Source organism: Gekko japonicus, unplaced genomic scaffold, assembly GCF_001447785.1.
Source record: "Gekko japonicus isolate JY-2015 unplaced genomic scaffold, Gekko_japonicus_V1.1 scaffold1766, whole genome shotgun sequence".
Taxonomy (NCBI): Eukaryota; Metazoa; Chordata; class Lepidosauria; order Squamata; family Gekkonidae; genus Gekko; species Gekko japonicus.
Genome location: NW_015172060.1, coordinates 190,418 through 205,384, shown reverse-complemented (window position 1 = coordinate 205,384; position 14,967 = coordinate 190,418). Strand labels below are relative to the sequence as shown.

General features: G+C 41.3%; 1 protein-coding gene across 5 annotated transcripts in view; it reads right to left on the bottom strand.

Annotated features, from left to right (window-relative positions):
- Nucleotides 1-880: 880 nt before the first annotated feature.
- ARMC1 (armadillo repeat containing 1) overlaps nt 881-14,967 on the bottom strand; it is a 38,005-nt gene continuing 23,918 nt past the window's right edge. For all 5 annotated transcript variants that reach the window (XM_015420776.1, XM_015420778.1, XM_015420775.1 and 2 more), the window contains exons 4-7: nt 7,886-8,075; nt 4,400-4,516; nt 4,239-4,313; nt 881-1,673 (exon numbers count right to left, since the gene is read on the bottom strand). In XM_015420776.1, coding sequence (XP_015276262.1) covers nt 1,482-1,673; nt 4,239-4,313; nt 4,400-4,516; nt 7,886-8,075 — 574 coding nt within the window. In that variant the 3' untranslated portion in view covers nt 881-1,481. The remainder of the gene's footprint in view (nt 1,674-4,238; nt 4,314-4,399; nt 4,517-7,885; nt 8,076-14,967) is intronic.

The window sequence follows — 14,967 nt, the reverse complement described above, 5'->3', positions numbered from 1 at the left end:
GTGCAAAGCATAGAACTTCAGGAGCCAATATTTGTCTCAATATAGACAAATTACCCATGTAGCCAAAATTGTATGGATTGTACCACAAAAAGAAGCATGATAAGGTCAGCAAGCTAAGGGTTTTCTAGAACACAGGAAGTCTCAGTAAGACCTACTTGTACGTTTTGCCTACCAGAACTTTACCTGTACTGTCCTTCGGGGAAACTTTGTAGAGACAAGATGTGAAGATCCAGGCGACTTTGAACTTTTATACTATCCACAGCACAAGAAGATGAAAGCTTCCGGTTCAGGCATTAGTTTGGTTTTGTCTGTCTAGACTAGGTTAGTGCACTTTCATGAACAGTTTCATCATCGACAAGATGCTCATCCTTCCTTGGACATCTTGCATTGGCTGGGTTTTAGTTCCACCACCAGCATTCCCATTGCCCCATAGGTCATGCCTGTGGTCACGAGACCATTACCCACCATTATAAAAAGCACCCTTCAAAGGCAACAGGATTTCCACCAAGCAATAGAAGTTAATGTTGGTGAAAGTGTATCAACAGTGGCACTGAGGCATGTTAGGCATGCCATCCCCCCCCCATTTAATTTTAAATTATCAGATTACCTAATTGAAAAACATTTTTAATCACTGAGTAAGGCCAACATCACACTTTCAGTCACAGACAAAATCTGCAGCAAGGCACCGCCTGAGTAGAATTACAACTTTTGAAAACAGACCTTTTTAACCAACTTAAACTACAATCCATGGTATCCAACCATATCTACAAAGTCACAATCATAATTCCAAGCATTTTCTTACAGCATATTTACTGTATATAGATACACAGAGATTTTCATCTGAATTCATTTTTACTGAGTTCAGATTGTATGAGTGGTTATAGGCTGAATTTTTTTTTTCTGAAACACATTTAAGGGCTATCAAGTTCAAGTCTGAAGCATTTCCATTGCAATGCAATAAGTAGAATATAAAAACAGTGGCTCTGAAAAACATTGAAAGAAAAGATAAATGGCAAACAAAGAGGGTTTTCTCCAGAGTGGTTTTCCAGAGGAAATACATAATCAGAAATAAGGCCAAAAAAAGGCGTTTCAATCCATGCAGACTTAGAACTAATAATTTCCTTGCAGTGCTGTCCTGAGATTTGTGTTGAATGGGCTCTCTGTGTGGCTTAGCAAGAATTTTAACTTAAAGCTTTTTACACTCAAAATGTTTGGTTAATAATGGACCCATATTAAAATATGAGGCAATAAAACATGGATGACAACAGTGACCGGGGAGGGAAAATGAACATCACCTCAGGCCTCCATCCTTCTGACTGGCCTGAAAGGCCCACTGTCCAATAAAATGTAAAACAGCATATGTTTGTGTAGTCTAAAATCTTTTTGTGGTAACTTATTGCAAATTGCACTTGGCAGTTCACCAGACCAAATGAAAACTGGCCCCGTGTTGGTTGGTGGAGTCCTTCAGCTTCAGTTCCAAGTCACCAGTAAAAGGACCTGGACAGAAAGTTTGCAGCTGTGCTCAGCCAGCTGGCGGCACCTTCCGGGTGTGATCCGACACGGGACACAGCTTTGTCCTGCTCTTTCGAAGGGCTTTCATCTTCTGGCAAATATTCCGGGAGGTCTGTATTCTGCTCCACTTCTACAGGAGTATCTTGGAATGGAATCAGCAACTGTTTAACGGGAATAGGAAGCAACAGTGTATTGCCTGGTTTGTAAAATCATGATTTTGGCCTTATGGCCAAAGCCTATCTGAGTATGCCATTCAAACAAAGCCTTTTTAAAGGATATTTGAACATGTTATAGAGTTCAACAATAGTAATGTAGAAATCCTATCCACCCTTACTTAGATGGTAGGCACATTTAACACAGCAGAACTTCTGAGCAGACATACATTTAATTTCATTTCATTTGTTCAGGCTATCATATAAAATGAAGCAAATGTACAGGTTTTTAAAATTAAATTACCAATTTTAACTTTTCAGTTCATGCCCCCAGCATTTGGAGCACGACAAATGCCTATGCTGTAGGGCTTTCTGGACCAAGGTCTAATTACCTGTGTAATTAAAGACACTGTCCCAGCAGTTACTAGATAATATAACTAATTCAGAAGACTGCATACTCTTCTACCAACAGATGCTTAGCACAGAGCAATTAAGGCACAATATATTTTGTATCTTGGTTCCCTGAAGCCAACAGTACAGTTTTTCTATCCCTGTTTTGGAATATCCAGTTTTAAAATGCTAAACCTATGCTGAGCATTGTTTAGAAGCCTTTAAGCTTGCCACATACAACTGGCATGGAAACCCAAGTGCAAGGACTTCCTGGGAGATTATCTGTGTCTGCAAGTTCACATCACTACTTCATTACATAGTGGCACTGCATTTCCTGGGTTCACAGATGGGTGAAGCCCCTCTGCATGGAATATCTTGCATGCAGCCACTGAATTTATGTATTCCTTGATGACTGCTTTTATTTTATTGTCACTTCTACCAACAGCATGCTCTTAACCTCCAGTGGTAGTTAGGTATCGTTTTATTGTATATGGCCATAAGCCTTCACAATATCAAAACACTCTCAGAAAGTTTATACATTAGCATATGATAGAGTGTTTCAACCTCTAGTATAACATATAAAACACCTGTTTAAATTATCTCGACCTATGGTCTTTAAAACCGAGACCTTTTAAAATCACTCACTTGGTTGCAATGGTACTATATGATTTATTTGCTCTAATTTTTCTAGCGGCCAAGGCAAAGACAGCCAGTCTTGAAGAAATGAAGGGGTACTCATCTGAGAGCAAAAAGGCCATCTTTTCATAATCAGACAGGGGGTATAGAGTTGTCAATATCTTTGCTAAAAATTTGGCCCTGGGTTCTACATATAAAGGACAGACCACAATGTAGTGGGGAAAGTCTTCCACTGACTGCCCACATATACAGATATGCTGGTCTACTGGAGTTTTTTATAGCGACCAGCTAGCATCTCTGAAGGCATCGTGTGAAAACGCACTGAAGTAAGGGATCTCCTAAGATTATACAAGGTTATGTTGTTTACGTAAGAGGCTACTGAGTGGTCCTTTTTGATTATTTTAAACCATGGAGCGAACCTCGATTGGGCAGTCAATGTGGCATCTATTAGTGCATCCTCTAAACATCCACTCACGTAGGTTAATACTGTACCCTGTATGTTGAAGCAGGTCATATGGAATAGTATATCTAGTGATGATACAATTAAGAAATTCAGGGCTGGCATTGTCTTTGTCATTCAGTAGATGTAACTAAGTTTGCTGAATGCATCTGGACTTTTTAGCTGGATTTCCCCCCAAGATTTTAGAATCATCAAATGAGCTTGCACCTTCACTGATGGAAGTCCCAGTTTGGCTCGTAACTGGGCAGCCAGTGTTCCTTTTGGAAGTGCCAAGATCCGTCTCATAAATAGGTTTTGAGTCATTTATAACCTAAGGAGTAAATGACCTTTCCATTCCCATATCCTGATGCCATACAATAATTACGAAATAATTACACACTGGGTCTATGAGAAAACCTCCTCTGGAGTAGTAGATTCTCAATACAACTCCCATCGTCTTATGGGCTAAAGCTTTAGTGGATTCTATATGGCTATCCCATTTAAGGGTTTCACTAAAGGTTAAGCCCAGATATTTCTAAGATTGGCATTGCTCTATTGGGACTCCCTGTATGCTCTATTGGAACATTCTTGGCCTCTTTTGGAAAAGCATTACTTTAGATTTCCCATAGTTAACAGTGAGGTTCTCCTCCTTACAATAGTCGCCAAAACAGTTCAGAAGCCTCTTCAAACCCATCCTAATTAAAGAAATCATTACCATGTCGTCAGTACAATAAGATTGATATTTTATGCTGTCCCAAAGAGGGTGCGATAAATTCTGGGCCTGACAGTCTCTGGACTATATTGTTGATATATAAATTAAAAAGTAGGGGGGGCTAAAATGCATCCTTGCTTCACTCCCTTACCTACAGGTATTTTGCTCATTAAAGAGCCCAAAATACCTACTTTGATTTTAGCCACTGTATCTGCATACAGCTCCCAGATCAGAAATAGTAATCTCCTGTCAATATTTGTCTTCGCGAGCTTCTCCCACAAACGGGTCCTATCGATAGAATTGAAAGCCGTGGCCAAATCAACAAAAACCACATCCATGGCTTTAGTTGGACCATTCATGCTGGTATGAGCCAGCTAACCTCCAGTGGGTCTCTCACCTCTTCTCCACTTTCATCTTTCACAACTTGCTGGGCTTTCATAACTTTGGTTGACGCTATTGCCGTTGCCAGCGCCTGCATAGAAAAAAAAGAGAAGCAGAAAGTAAAAGCAGGGTCCCAGCACCCGACAAAGTGAAAGCCAGCCACTGGTACCCACTCACCTCTGCTTTTAAGTCTGATCTGATTCGGACTACACATCTTTGAACTGCCATTTGAAAAGTAAAGCTGATAACCCCTTTAATTTTCAACAAGGCCTCTTCACACAGGTTTCGCCGAGACTAAACATTAAGACACACAAATAATTGGAAAGATCACTTTGTATGCAAGACAGCACACAAGCAGAAAGGCATTTTTTTAAAAAAAGTAAACAAAATAGCTCTCTTTTTTTTTTAAGACATCATTTCTGCTTACATTCTGAAGAGAAACCATGAAGGAATCAACTGTGAATAATGAGGGGAAAGTGCTGAAAAGCAAAGACTGCCTTTCTCCGTATGATCAGCTAAACAGTCCCCTGTGGTTAAGTTCTGACTGACTCAAATGCTCATTGATGAGCAGTTAGTGTTTAAGTTGCTATTTATCAGACACCTTGTATCCATACTGACTGAATGCATCAAAGCAGCTGTTGTATCCTTTAGCTACCTCATCTGTGGCAGCTCACGGGCATCACCACACTGCACGGACTGAACTCTGATTTCAAAGGAAATGTCTGCTCACAAAAACACCCACCGATGTTATGCTTAAAGCAAGCGACAGTGCCTACTGTGCAACAACGCTGCATTGACCCACGCTAGCTTGTACCTGCTCAGCATTACCCCGGCATGACTCTAATGTGTTTACAGTGTTTAAAAAGGCAGCAACATAGCAATAAGTTGCCTCTGAGAGCTGGCACAATGACAGCATGGCATTAACCACAGCCAGGGCTTCTGTGTTATGCAGCATCAGCATGTCATGGCAAATCTGAAACACGTCACACTAGAGTTCAGGGGCAGCAAATCCTATTGTTTTGGAGATGTGGTTACTTCCCTGGTCTCTGAGGTCATTCACCGGTCAGTTTCTGCCTGAATCCTGAATCCTATGCACCTCTCCATACTCAGGTTAGTGACCAAGCCTGTGTTTTCATAAGAAGAGGCAGAGGTGACCCAAGACCTTTCCCTCAACCAACCTCAAATTGATCATGTTATTAAGTCTAACTACGGGATGGGATTAAGACTGAGCTGGCAATTGACACCAATTCCCCACTGCTGCTGCAAGACCCTCCCACCCATGTCATTCCTCAAACAGGACTTCCTAAACGTTCAGAAAAAGAAAGTAGCAGATTCTAACACAAGTCTGCTTACATGTAATGTGCATATCTGAATATGAAGTGGAAGTTGGCATTTGCGATCGTGCCTGACCTTTGCCCTGATGAGCAAATGAAAGTGTTTTGCAGGTCACACAGCAAAAAGCCGTACTGTCCGTTGAAGTACACTGCCAAGTATGCGGAAAGCTCTCAAAGGGAGTTAATTCAAATGCAAAGCAGTTCCACTATTATTACTGTGAAACACAAAATAAGACATTCAATTACTGTATTCTACTTTCTTTTGTCTGTATTAGCTTATAGCATAATGCCTAAAAGTGCCTGCACTTGAAACTCAAAGTGATTCATGAACATTTTCTACTTGTGCTTGAGCTCTGGTGCCACGAGAAATAAGAAAAAAGACACTTGCAGTATGTCAGATTTGGTGTATCCCCACTTGCATGTCCACTTGTGCAAGACCTCACAAAACCAATTTTGGGGCACTATAATACAGACGGTGCAGAACATTAGGTGTTGCACAAGTGGAACAACACTAAGTTCATTTATGATCCTGCCACTGTATGTTGCTCCCCTTAGCAGTTTAAAGAAATGCAAGGGCTAGCATGAATCGTTCTTCAGCACCAGGAAAAGAGATGCTATTTCCACTGGTGAAAAGGGAAGGGAAAAATCGCCTCTGACTATCAAAAAGGCTATGGCAGGAATCATGGGACCAGCATGAACAAAGGGGATGTGCAACAGAGGCCTGAATAAGGAGGAGGAATTAGGGGGAATTGAGTGAAGCCTGGCTGCATCCAACTCAGTGCGTTTTCCCTCCACTTTCTTGCCAAAGTTTATTTGTATGCTCTCTCTCTCTCTCTGAATTAATTGTGGGTTTTCACGTCTTCCTTTACGTTAGCAACTAGAAACAAGCATCTTTACCATGACACATGAAGGAATGAAACTGCAAGGCTTGGCATTAGCTCTGTTCAGGAAAGTATACAGACTGCATTTAGATGTGCTGACCTCAGACCATTCACAGTGTAATGTGTACTTAAACTGGCAGACAAAAAAGAAACGGGCAGCATTTTTCTAGCTTTTAGAAGAGCTTTAGAGACAGTGATGGGCAAACAAATGAGTTACCAGGTCAGGAAACAATCAGTTCCAATAGCTTGTCCCTTGTTAAAACTAGGTTAAGAAAGAGGGGTAATGGGGGGGAAATTATAGGCAATTGAAGAGGGGTGCACATTATGCATCCAATTAACAACAGCCAACTACACTGAAAAAGACTAGATCTATACAGACCGGACTCTAACTGGCTTACTTGGCAAAAAATGTAAGCCACAGCAGATCAGGTTAGATCATTTAAAATGGCTACAAAACAGAAAATGCAGAGACCTCCGGGCATGTGTGGAGAGCATGCTCCAACGGCCTTACATGCTGCTTGGCAGCCATAAAAAGGCAAACATGGCCCTGGGGTGTTATCTACAGGGGAATAGAGGCTACATTTTAGAAGTTATTCTGACATTGCATAAAGACTCCACAGAGACCTCATTATCACAACGGTAAGCCAATAGCCAAAGAAATCTCAGACAATGAGACAAGATGTCACAGAGAGAGAGAGAGAGAGAGAGAGAGAGAGAGAGAGAGAGAGAGAGAGAGATGGCCAGCTAAGGAAACTCAGCATTTCCTTAGAACTGAACTGCAAGAAGAGAATGATTCTGAACACCTTTTATTTGTAATAGGAAAAGAGTAATTTCTGGTTTGATCACTTGGCTATAGCTAAATAACTATGTCAGCTCCAATATGGAATACTCTAAGTGCCAAAACCAAAAGTGAAATGAAATTGACAATGAATATGACAATCCCAGGCATGTTTACTTGAAAACCCCTCCAAGATCAGAACAGTTTACTGTCAGGTAAGCCTGAACAGGAGGGTATCCTCAAACATATTTATGGTCTTTCTGAAGTAAGCCTCCTGGGACAATGTACATTACATATCATAATTTATAAAAAACCCTTCTATGCATTTCTAAAATAGAAAAACTTGTAACACAATCTTTAATTTCATTATATTCACTGGCTTGGATCGCACCTAGATTTTCATGGATACAAGGAGGGAGGCAATTGTCACCAATTCTTCCCTCCCGTGGCAGTCAAAATACTGCTCTTGGAGGATAGGGCACAGCTTAAGTAGAAAATTGGAGGTCTCATGTGGTGAGGATTGGCAAAAAATCACCTCCCTTTGTGTCCATGGAAATCTAATAGGCTTCTCAGTAATTTACTTGAGACATGCAAATTGAAAACATGCAAAATAAAAAGTAATTCCTCTCCAGTGTAAGTAGCAAGTAAAAAATACTGGAGAATTCCTTACCGAATCATCAAGACCATCTATGTGCAAAACAACAGTTTTAGCACGCTTATTTGTACTTCCCAGGAAAAACTGAGCTTTCCGGCGGCGAGAATTCATCTCATTGACATTGTCCATGTCTGACACGCTGGAAGATTGAAGAATATCATAGATTTCTGAAGCCAACAGTTTAGTCTCCCCTGGTGTTGTGGTCCTAAAGTAAAGCAAATTGAAAATTATATGGATTTACCTTTCCAGCTCTTTTTTCCAAAGACAGGTGAAAATGCATGAAGCCATCATAAAGTGTTATTCAGAAGTTTCTAACAGAAGTGTTGCTTATGAGATGAAATGAGGAATGAAAGCTAGAACTAAGGTAATTTTATAAATTTATCTGATATTTGCTGAATAGAAAAGTGATAGCAGCGTATTTCATTTTATGCAGAGATTTCTCTCACACACTAGATACATTTGATTCTGTAATAGAGAGCATCTAAAATGCCAGGAAAGGAAAACCAGGTAGAGGAGCTTATATATGAACAAGTAGGGGACCCACAGGGACTTGCAGGGAACATCTCATTTTCCTCTCCCTCACTATTTTTTCATTCCCTTTCCTGAAAGCCCACACAGTCTCTTCCCTTGTTCTGCTTCCTTCTCTCATTCCCACCCACCAGCCAACCTAGCATTATCTGACGCCCTGTCCTAAACTTTCTCTCCCCCAACAGCCTCCCCTGGGAAAGCTCTGCACAGTTCCAGCCGCTAGATGGTGGGGAACTTGCAAATACTTGCAGGGGGCACCTCACTTTCCCCTGTACCTCCTCCCCACATTATTTCTTCTTTTCCTCCTCCTGGCAATGCCCTCACCTTCTCATGCTTCCTTTTTTCCCTTCCCACCCATGCACCTTTATTAGCTCCTCATCTTCAGCTATATTTATTTCATTTATACCCCATCTTTCTCCACAACAGGGACCCAAAACATTCTCCTTTCCTCCAGTTTATCCTCAAAATGAACTTTGTGAGGTATGTTTAGCTTATGAACGTATGACTACTCAAGGTCACTCTGAGCTTCCGTGGCAGAATGGGGATTCAAACCTGGGTCACCCAGATCCTAGCCTGAAACTCTAACCACTATACCACACTGGCTTCCTTGGGATGGCTTGCTGTTAAGGAGCAGCAAGCAGGCAGGCCTGGGTCAGTCATGCAATTTGCATGGAAGTAAGTTGTCCAGTTGGTGCTGCTGAGCCTTGTGCTTATGTCCTCCCCCAAAGGCCAAAACAGCCCTGAAAAGGGCCCTCCCCCATCCTCCTGGCTTTTACTGACAGAAAGCAAGGCTGGGAGGCTGGCAGTAATGGCCACTGATGGCATTCGTTTTTTAAAGCTACAGACACTGCTTCTATCATACTGGGGGTTTTAACCCCCCACCCATGTTTTTTAAATTTTCATATTTTTCTGCAAACCCAGGGTTTTTGATAAGATCTGTCTCATCTGTCCATGGCTTCAGTCGACCTCTTAGATGTATTGATATTAAACACCTCTGAGTCAAGATGGGGGAGCTGGAGGGCTTAGCACTAGACAAGAACATGTGGCCACTTCAGAAGCTGGTGGAAAGGGAGGCAGGGAAATCAATAGGGTATAGTTGTCCCTAGATATAAACTCTAAGAAAGGATTACAAGGGATGTATGTCAATGGGGGCAGTAAGTCAAGTAATCATTACAGGTGGAGATACCAAGCCCAAAAGTTAGCTGTGGCTGTACCATCATTAACCCAGCCAGAACTCTTAGGATAACCTGAGTGAAAAAGGAATTAATGAGGTGATCAAGGCAAAAATATTTGACTAATGGACAACTTTAAGTACCCTTATATTGACTGGGTAAATTCTAGTCATGACAAAGACAACATTTCTAGATCTCACAACTAATTGTGCTTTGCAACAGTTAGTTATGGACCAACTGTAGGCTGGATGCTGAGTGTTGATCTGAACCTGGTGGGAGACATAAGTGTTTTTCAACCAGTTGGGAACAGCAACCACAGCAATATATGTAAACAGAAAGTTGTCCAAAAGGTCTAATGTGGCCGCATTTAATTTAAGAATTAGTCAAAAGAACGTTGAAAACAAGTGTAAAGAGGAACAAATGTCTTCTGGGTGCTTGGAAGCTCTTTAAATCTACAATAACTGAAGCTCAGATAGAATGCCCAGAATAGGTTAGGAGAAGTACTATCAAAACTAAGATGGCCCTAAAATAGTTAACCAGTGAAGTCAAGAAACCATAAAAAGACAAGAAGATGTCCTTCAAAAAGTATAAGTCTTGCCTTGAAAGGTAAAGAGATTGAGGCAAAGCAAGCTTAAAACAAACATTTGAGAAGTATACGGCTTAAAACACAAAGAGTGTTTGAAATTCTAGAACAGAAACAAACATTACACTAAGAACACAAGAACAGCCCTGCTGGATCAGACCAATGACCCATCTAGTCCAGAATCCTCTTCCTGCACTGGCTGACCAGAAGGCTCACAGCACAGGAACAGGAACAAAAGCTTTCGCCTGGGGGCTGCCATTCCAGTCCCAGAGCAGGTCTCTCTAAATCTGCTCCCTATTTTTTATGCAACTTTTGTTTGCTGTAATGTATTTCAATGGAGTCCACGCAAGTCAATTATCATTCCTGGCTCCCATTATATCCAACGGTTCTTCAGGCATCTCTCATTCCCAATGGGCATTCTTGTCATTTATTTTAGTACATCCTGTCCACCTCTCTATTATCCAGGTCTCTCTATCCAGCCATATTAGAACAAAAGGGCTCTTGCCCCCTTCCCAAGGAGGGAGGGGGAAAGAACTGCCACTCTGTGGTTTGTCTCCAAAGGTAATTGGCTAGAAGTGCTCTGTGCTCCTTCCTTGCAAGGGAAAAATGCCACTGCTCAAGAAGTCTGTAGAATCAAGGAAGAACATGAGCACCGCTGCCTGCTAGCAGTTCTGAAGTCAAAAATAACATGGATTTTTAAGGGAGAATAGTTTTGGATCACTAAGAATCTTGGATGCTGTCCTAGAATATCATAGCAATGGCCCAAAACAGCAATTTCTGTACATATATTTGGCTTGAGTATTTTGTTATGCACATCCCTATTATTGCTTCCCAATGCAGCATTGCACAAGTGAATTGTGTTGCATTAAGAACCACCCTTTAGTTTGTCTAGAATCTGCTGCCCATTGATTCTACTGGATACTCCTGATTTCTAAGGAGAGGAAGAAAAGTTATTCTATCTACTTTATCTACACCATAAATAACTTTATATTCATCATGTTTCCCCTTAGTCATCTTTCCCCTCCCCCAAACCAAAAAGCTTTGAACATAAAGGTCTTTCCTTGTAGAAGTTCCAGCCCCTTGATTATTGTAGTCACCCCTTTCAAGCTCTATAGCCTGATACTCATTCATGGACTGGTAAGCCACCTGTGGCTCTCCTGAGCACTGTTTCCCATGGCACCTGCCCCATTTTCCAGGAAAGTGGCTGGTTTTTTAGAAACTGGAATGATTTCAACATTACTATAGGCCCAAGATAAAACCATTTCATTTTTAAAACACAGCACAACTTGTCCATGATGATTATATCCAAGATTTTACTGATGTATGGGTTCAGTACATTAGGCTGGGACAACATATACGGCTGAGGTGGTGGAATAGGGATATTACTGTTCAATGGTAACTGTGATGATTTCTTGTGTTAAGAGTGTGTGTGTCTCTTTAAAGGTTTGGTTGCAGTGCAGAATGCAGAGTTGTTGTTGTTGTTCAGTCACACAGTCAAGTCCGACTCTTCGCGACCCCATGGACAAGATCTTGCCAGGCCCTCCTGTCTTTCGCCGTCCTCTGAAGTTTGCTCAATTTCATGTGCGTTGCATCGATGACACTGTCTAACCATCTCATCCTTTGCCGTCCCCGTCTTCTTTGACCTTCAATCTTTCCCAGCATCAGGGTCTTCTCCAGTGAGTGCTCCCTTCTCATTGGGTGGCCAAAGTATTTGAGCTTCAGTTTCATTATCTGGTCTTCCAGGGAACAGTCAGGGTTGATTTCTTTTAGGATTGACTGATTTGATTGTCTTGCAGTCCAAGGGACTCTCAAGAGTCTTCTCCAGCACCATAGTTCAAAAGAATCTATTCTTCGGCCCTCGGCCTTCCTTATAGTCCAACTCTCGCAGCCATACATGACTACTGGGAATACCATTGCTTTGACCATGCGGACTTTTGTTGGCAGGGTGATGTCTCTACTTTTTATCATGCTGTTTAGGTTCACCATCGCTTTCCTCCCAAGGAGCAGGCATCTTTTAATTTCATGGCTGCTGTCACAGTCTGCGGTGATCTGGGATCCCAGGAACGTGAAGTCTGTCACTACTTCCCCGACTTCCCCTTCTATTATGTTGAGCTTCAAGCCCACTTTTGCACTCTCCTCTTTTACTCTGAGCAATCTCTGACAATACTGTTGTTAGAGAATGAACTTGATATTTTGATTTATGAACTATATTTATTGCTACACACAATGGACTGTGCAGACACACCCACATAGGCTCAAAGAACTGTACACTTTAAGTCACCTGTTGTGATGTAACACATAGAAAATGCCTGCACAAGCCTTACACGTAAATAAGGTTTCAGCTACACAGTTACCAGCCTGGTGAAGAAGCACACACCTCCATTATTGTGAGCAGTAAGAAACAACAGCTTGAGAAGAGACAGCCCCCATTGCTGAATCATTTGTGGTCACGTACGACATATCACTGCTTTGTTCCTGCTTTGGTATTTCCTGCCCATTCTAGAACATATGATTTGCTCCTTACACTTTGAATCTTGTGGTCTGTTGAAGTTGCTGAAATCAGGTTCCACTCACACAGCCGGCAAACTGAACGCATCTTTCAAATACCTAGAATGGGTGTCTTTGCAAAGGCTGTTTGGAATATGTTATGACTATCAAGTTACACTGAATACATGGACAATGTCTTATCTTCAAAGTAGGAAATATTGTATCTTATGCCTTAATATAGTCCAGTATGCATAAATGTTGTTGTTTTGACACCACCAACTTTATAATTATTTAATATATTGTTTTGGCAATCTTTGATGGTGTTTTCTACTAGTGGAATTTGTATATTTGGGACTGCCTTATAGCTAAGCAGAAGGAAATAAACATGGCTCACCTCCCTCTATTTTCCCCTTCCCTCCGCTGCCCTACCAGCCACATCCAGGACACTCACCTGGAGCCTCTTTCTAGAGCTCGTTGTATTTCTTCCCACAACAAGCCTTACTCCTAGTATATATATAATTGTGTATGTCTGCGGTAGTGTACAAGGCATACAGTACCTCACACGTCTCTTCTGGTTGATAGGATTTGCTGATGTGGTTTTCCATGATCCATAAGGTCAGTACTACTGCTCTATGGTATGCTTTTTGAAACAAGTATTCCAAATGCAGGTACACCATAAGAGCAATACTGTTTTATTTCCTGTCTTGCATATAGAATTTGCCTTTTGCATCAATTCAGTAATTTGAATTTTTAGACCACGTCCCCCATACTTGGGGGCTCATGACAGTGTACAAAATTCAAACACAAACTTAATTACATCTAGATGTTTCAGCATGAAGTAGGGAGGTCGTCTTAAGCCATTATTAAATAACAAGGTTCTTTTGTTGCTGAGTAGGTCTAATATTCCAGCTAGCTGTTCTGAGTACTTGATTATAGCATTTATTGGAGACCTTGAGCATTGGATTTTCAGCAGCTGTATTTCCTTGGCTGTTTCTTAATTGTTATTCAAGTTATTTCTTAGTTGTTTCCTCCAAATTCCCTGCATATAGCTCTCACAACTGATGGATGCTTCAATGGAAGTTTCGAATCGCAGTTCTAATTCCAAATGTTTGAAAAATAATCTCCCCAGCACCATCATTAACAACCTTAGCAATAACATGCTGGAAAACCAGTTATTACCACTTCAACCCCATTGGTGTTTAAGGAATGTTAGGATTTTTTTGCCCCAATATGCTTTTCTTTCCACTTACTCACATTGAACTTCATTTGCTCAATGTGGGGAATTCCTCTTGGAGTTCTTCACAACCTTTTCTGGCCCTTACCATCCGGAAGAGGAAAACTTGGCCACCCAGCAGTTCCAGATAATTTACAAACAAGGTAGATACAATTAGTTCCAATACAGATCTCTGTGAGATGCTGCTGTTTACTCCCCCCTCCCCAACACTGTGAGAACTGTCCATTTAAACATGCCCATTGGAGAACTTAACTTCTCAAGAACCTCATTTCTCGGCATAATAAATGCACAAGACATCCTGTTCTTGGGGCTCAAGGTCAGCATCCTCACGATATTAGAGTTATCCTGAATGTAACACCGAGTTTTCAACACAAAAAGATTTTGCTGTTGCTTTCTGAATACCCCTAACCACAACACAGTTTCCCTGATCAGAGGGACACATACTCAGAATATTTCAAATTAACCACATTTCCTATACTTGGAGAAGGGGACAACGGTCTTTGTTCCACTTCATGGCTTTCAAGCCTTCCTGATATAGTCTCTTCTAGCACCACAGCCCAAACATACTACTGCCACCAGACTAACCTCTCTATATTTCATGCCTACCTAGTAGCTGATTTGTTGTTTGCATCACACTGGCATAGCAAAACATATATGCATGTGCACATCGAGAGTACAAAGGCACACCACCTGGGAACCCCCACATAAGAGGCAGAGACTGGACATGTGTTATGGGTGAAACTGTTTCATTAGCAAATGATATACTCCACAGCACCATTACAGTAGGGTCTAAAACTATTCTCAACAGCTCAGAAACAAGCCCAAGCTTACTGGCATAACTCAATTCTGGGTGCTCTTTCTTAATCACTCTCAGTGTGACAAGAGGCAGAATGTAGGTTCTCAGATGGCAGATAAGCAATGAGTTTTTCCTTGTAATACACTGGTGTTTACAACAATTGCTGGGAAACATATAGAAAATACCTTCTTAAGCAATTAAAGTGTTCATCAGTTGACAACAGAGGTTCCAAAAGACAAAAACATATTTTCCTCCTCAGGGTAGCTGCCATCACACACAAGAATTTGGCAAGGGGGC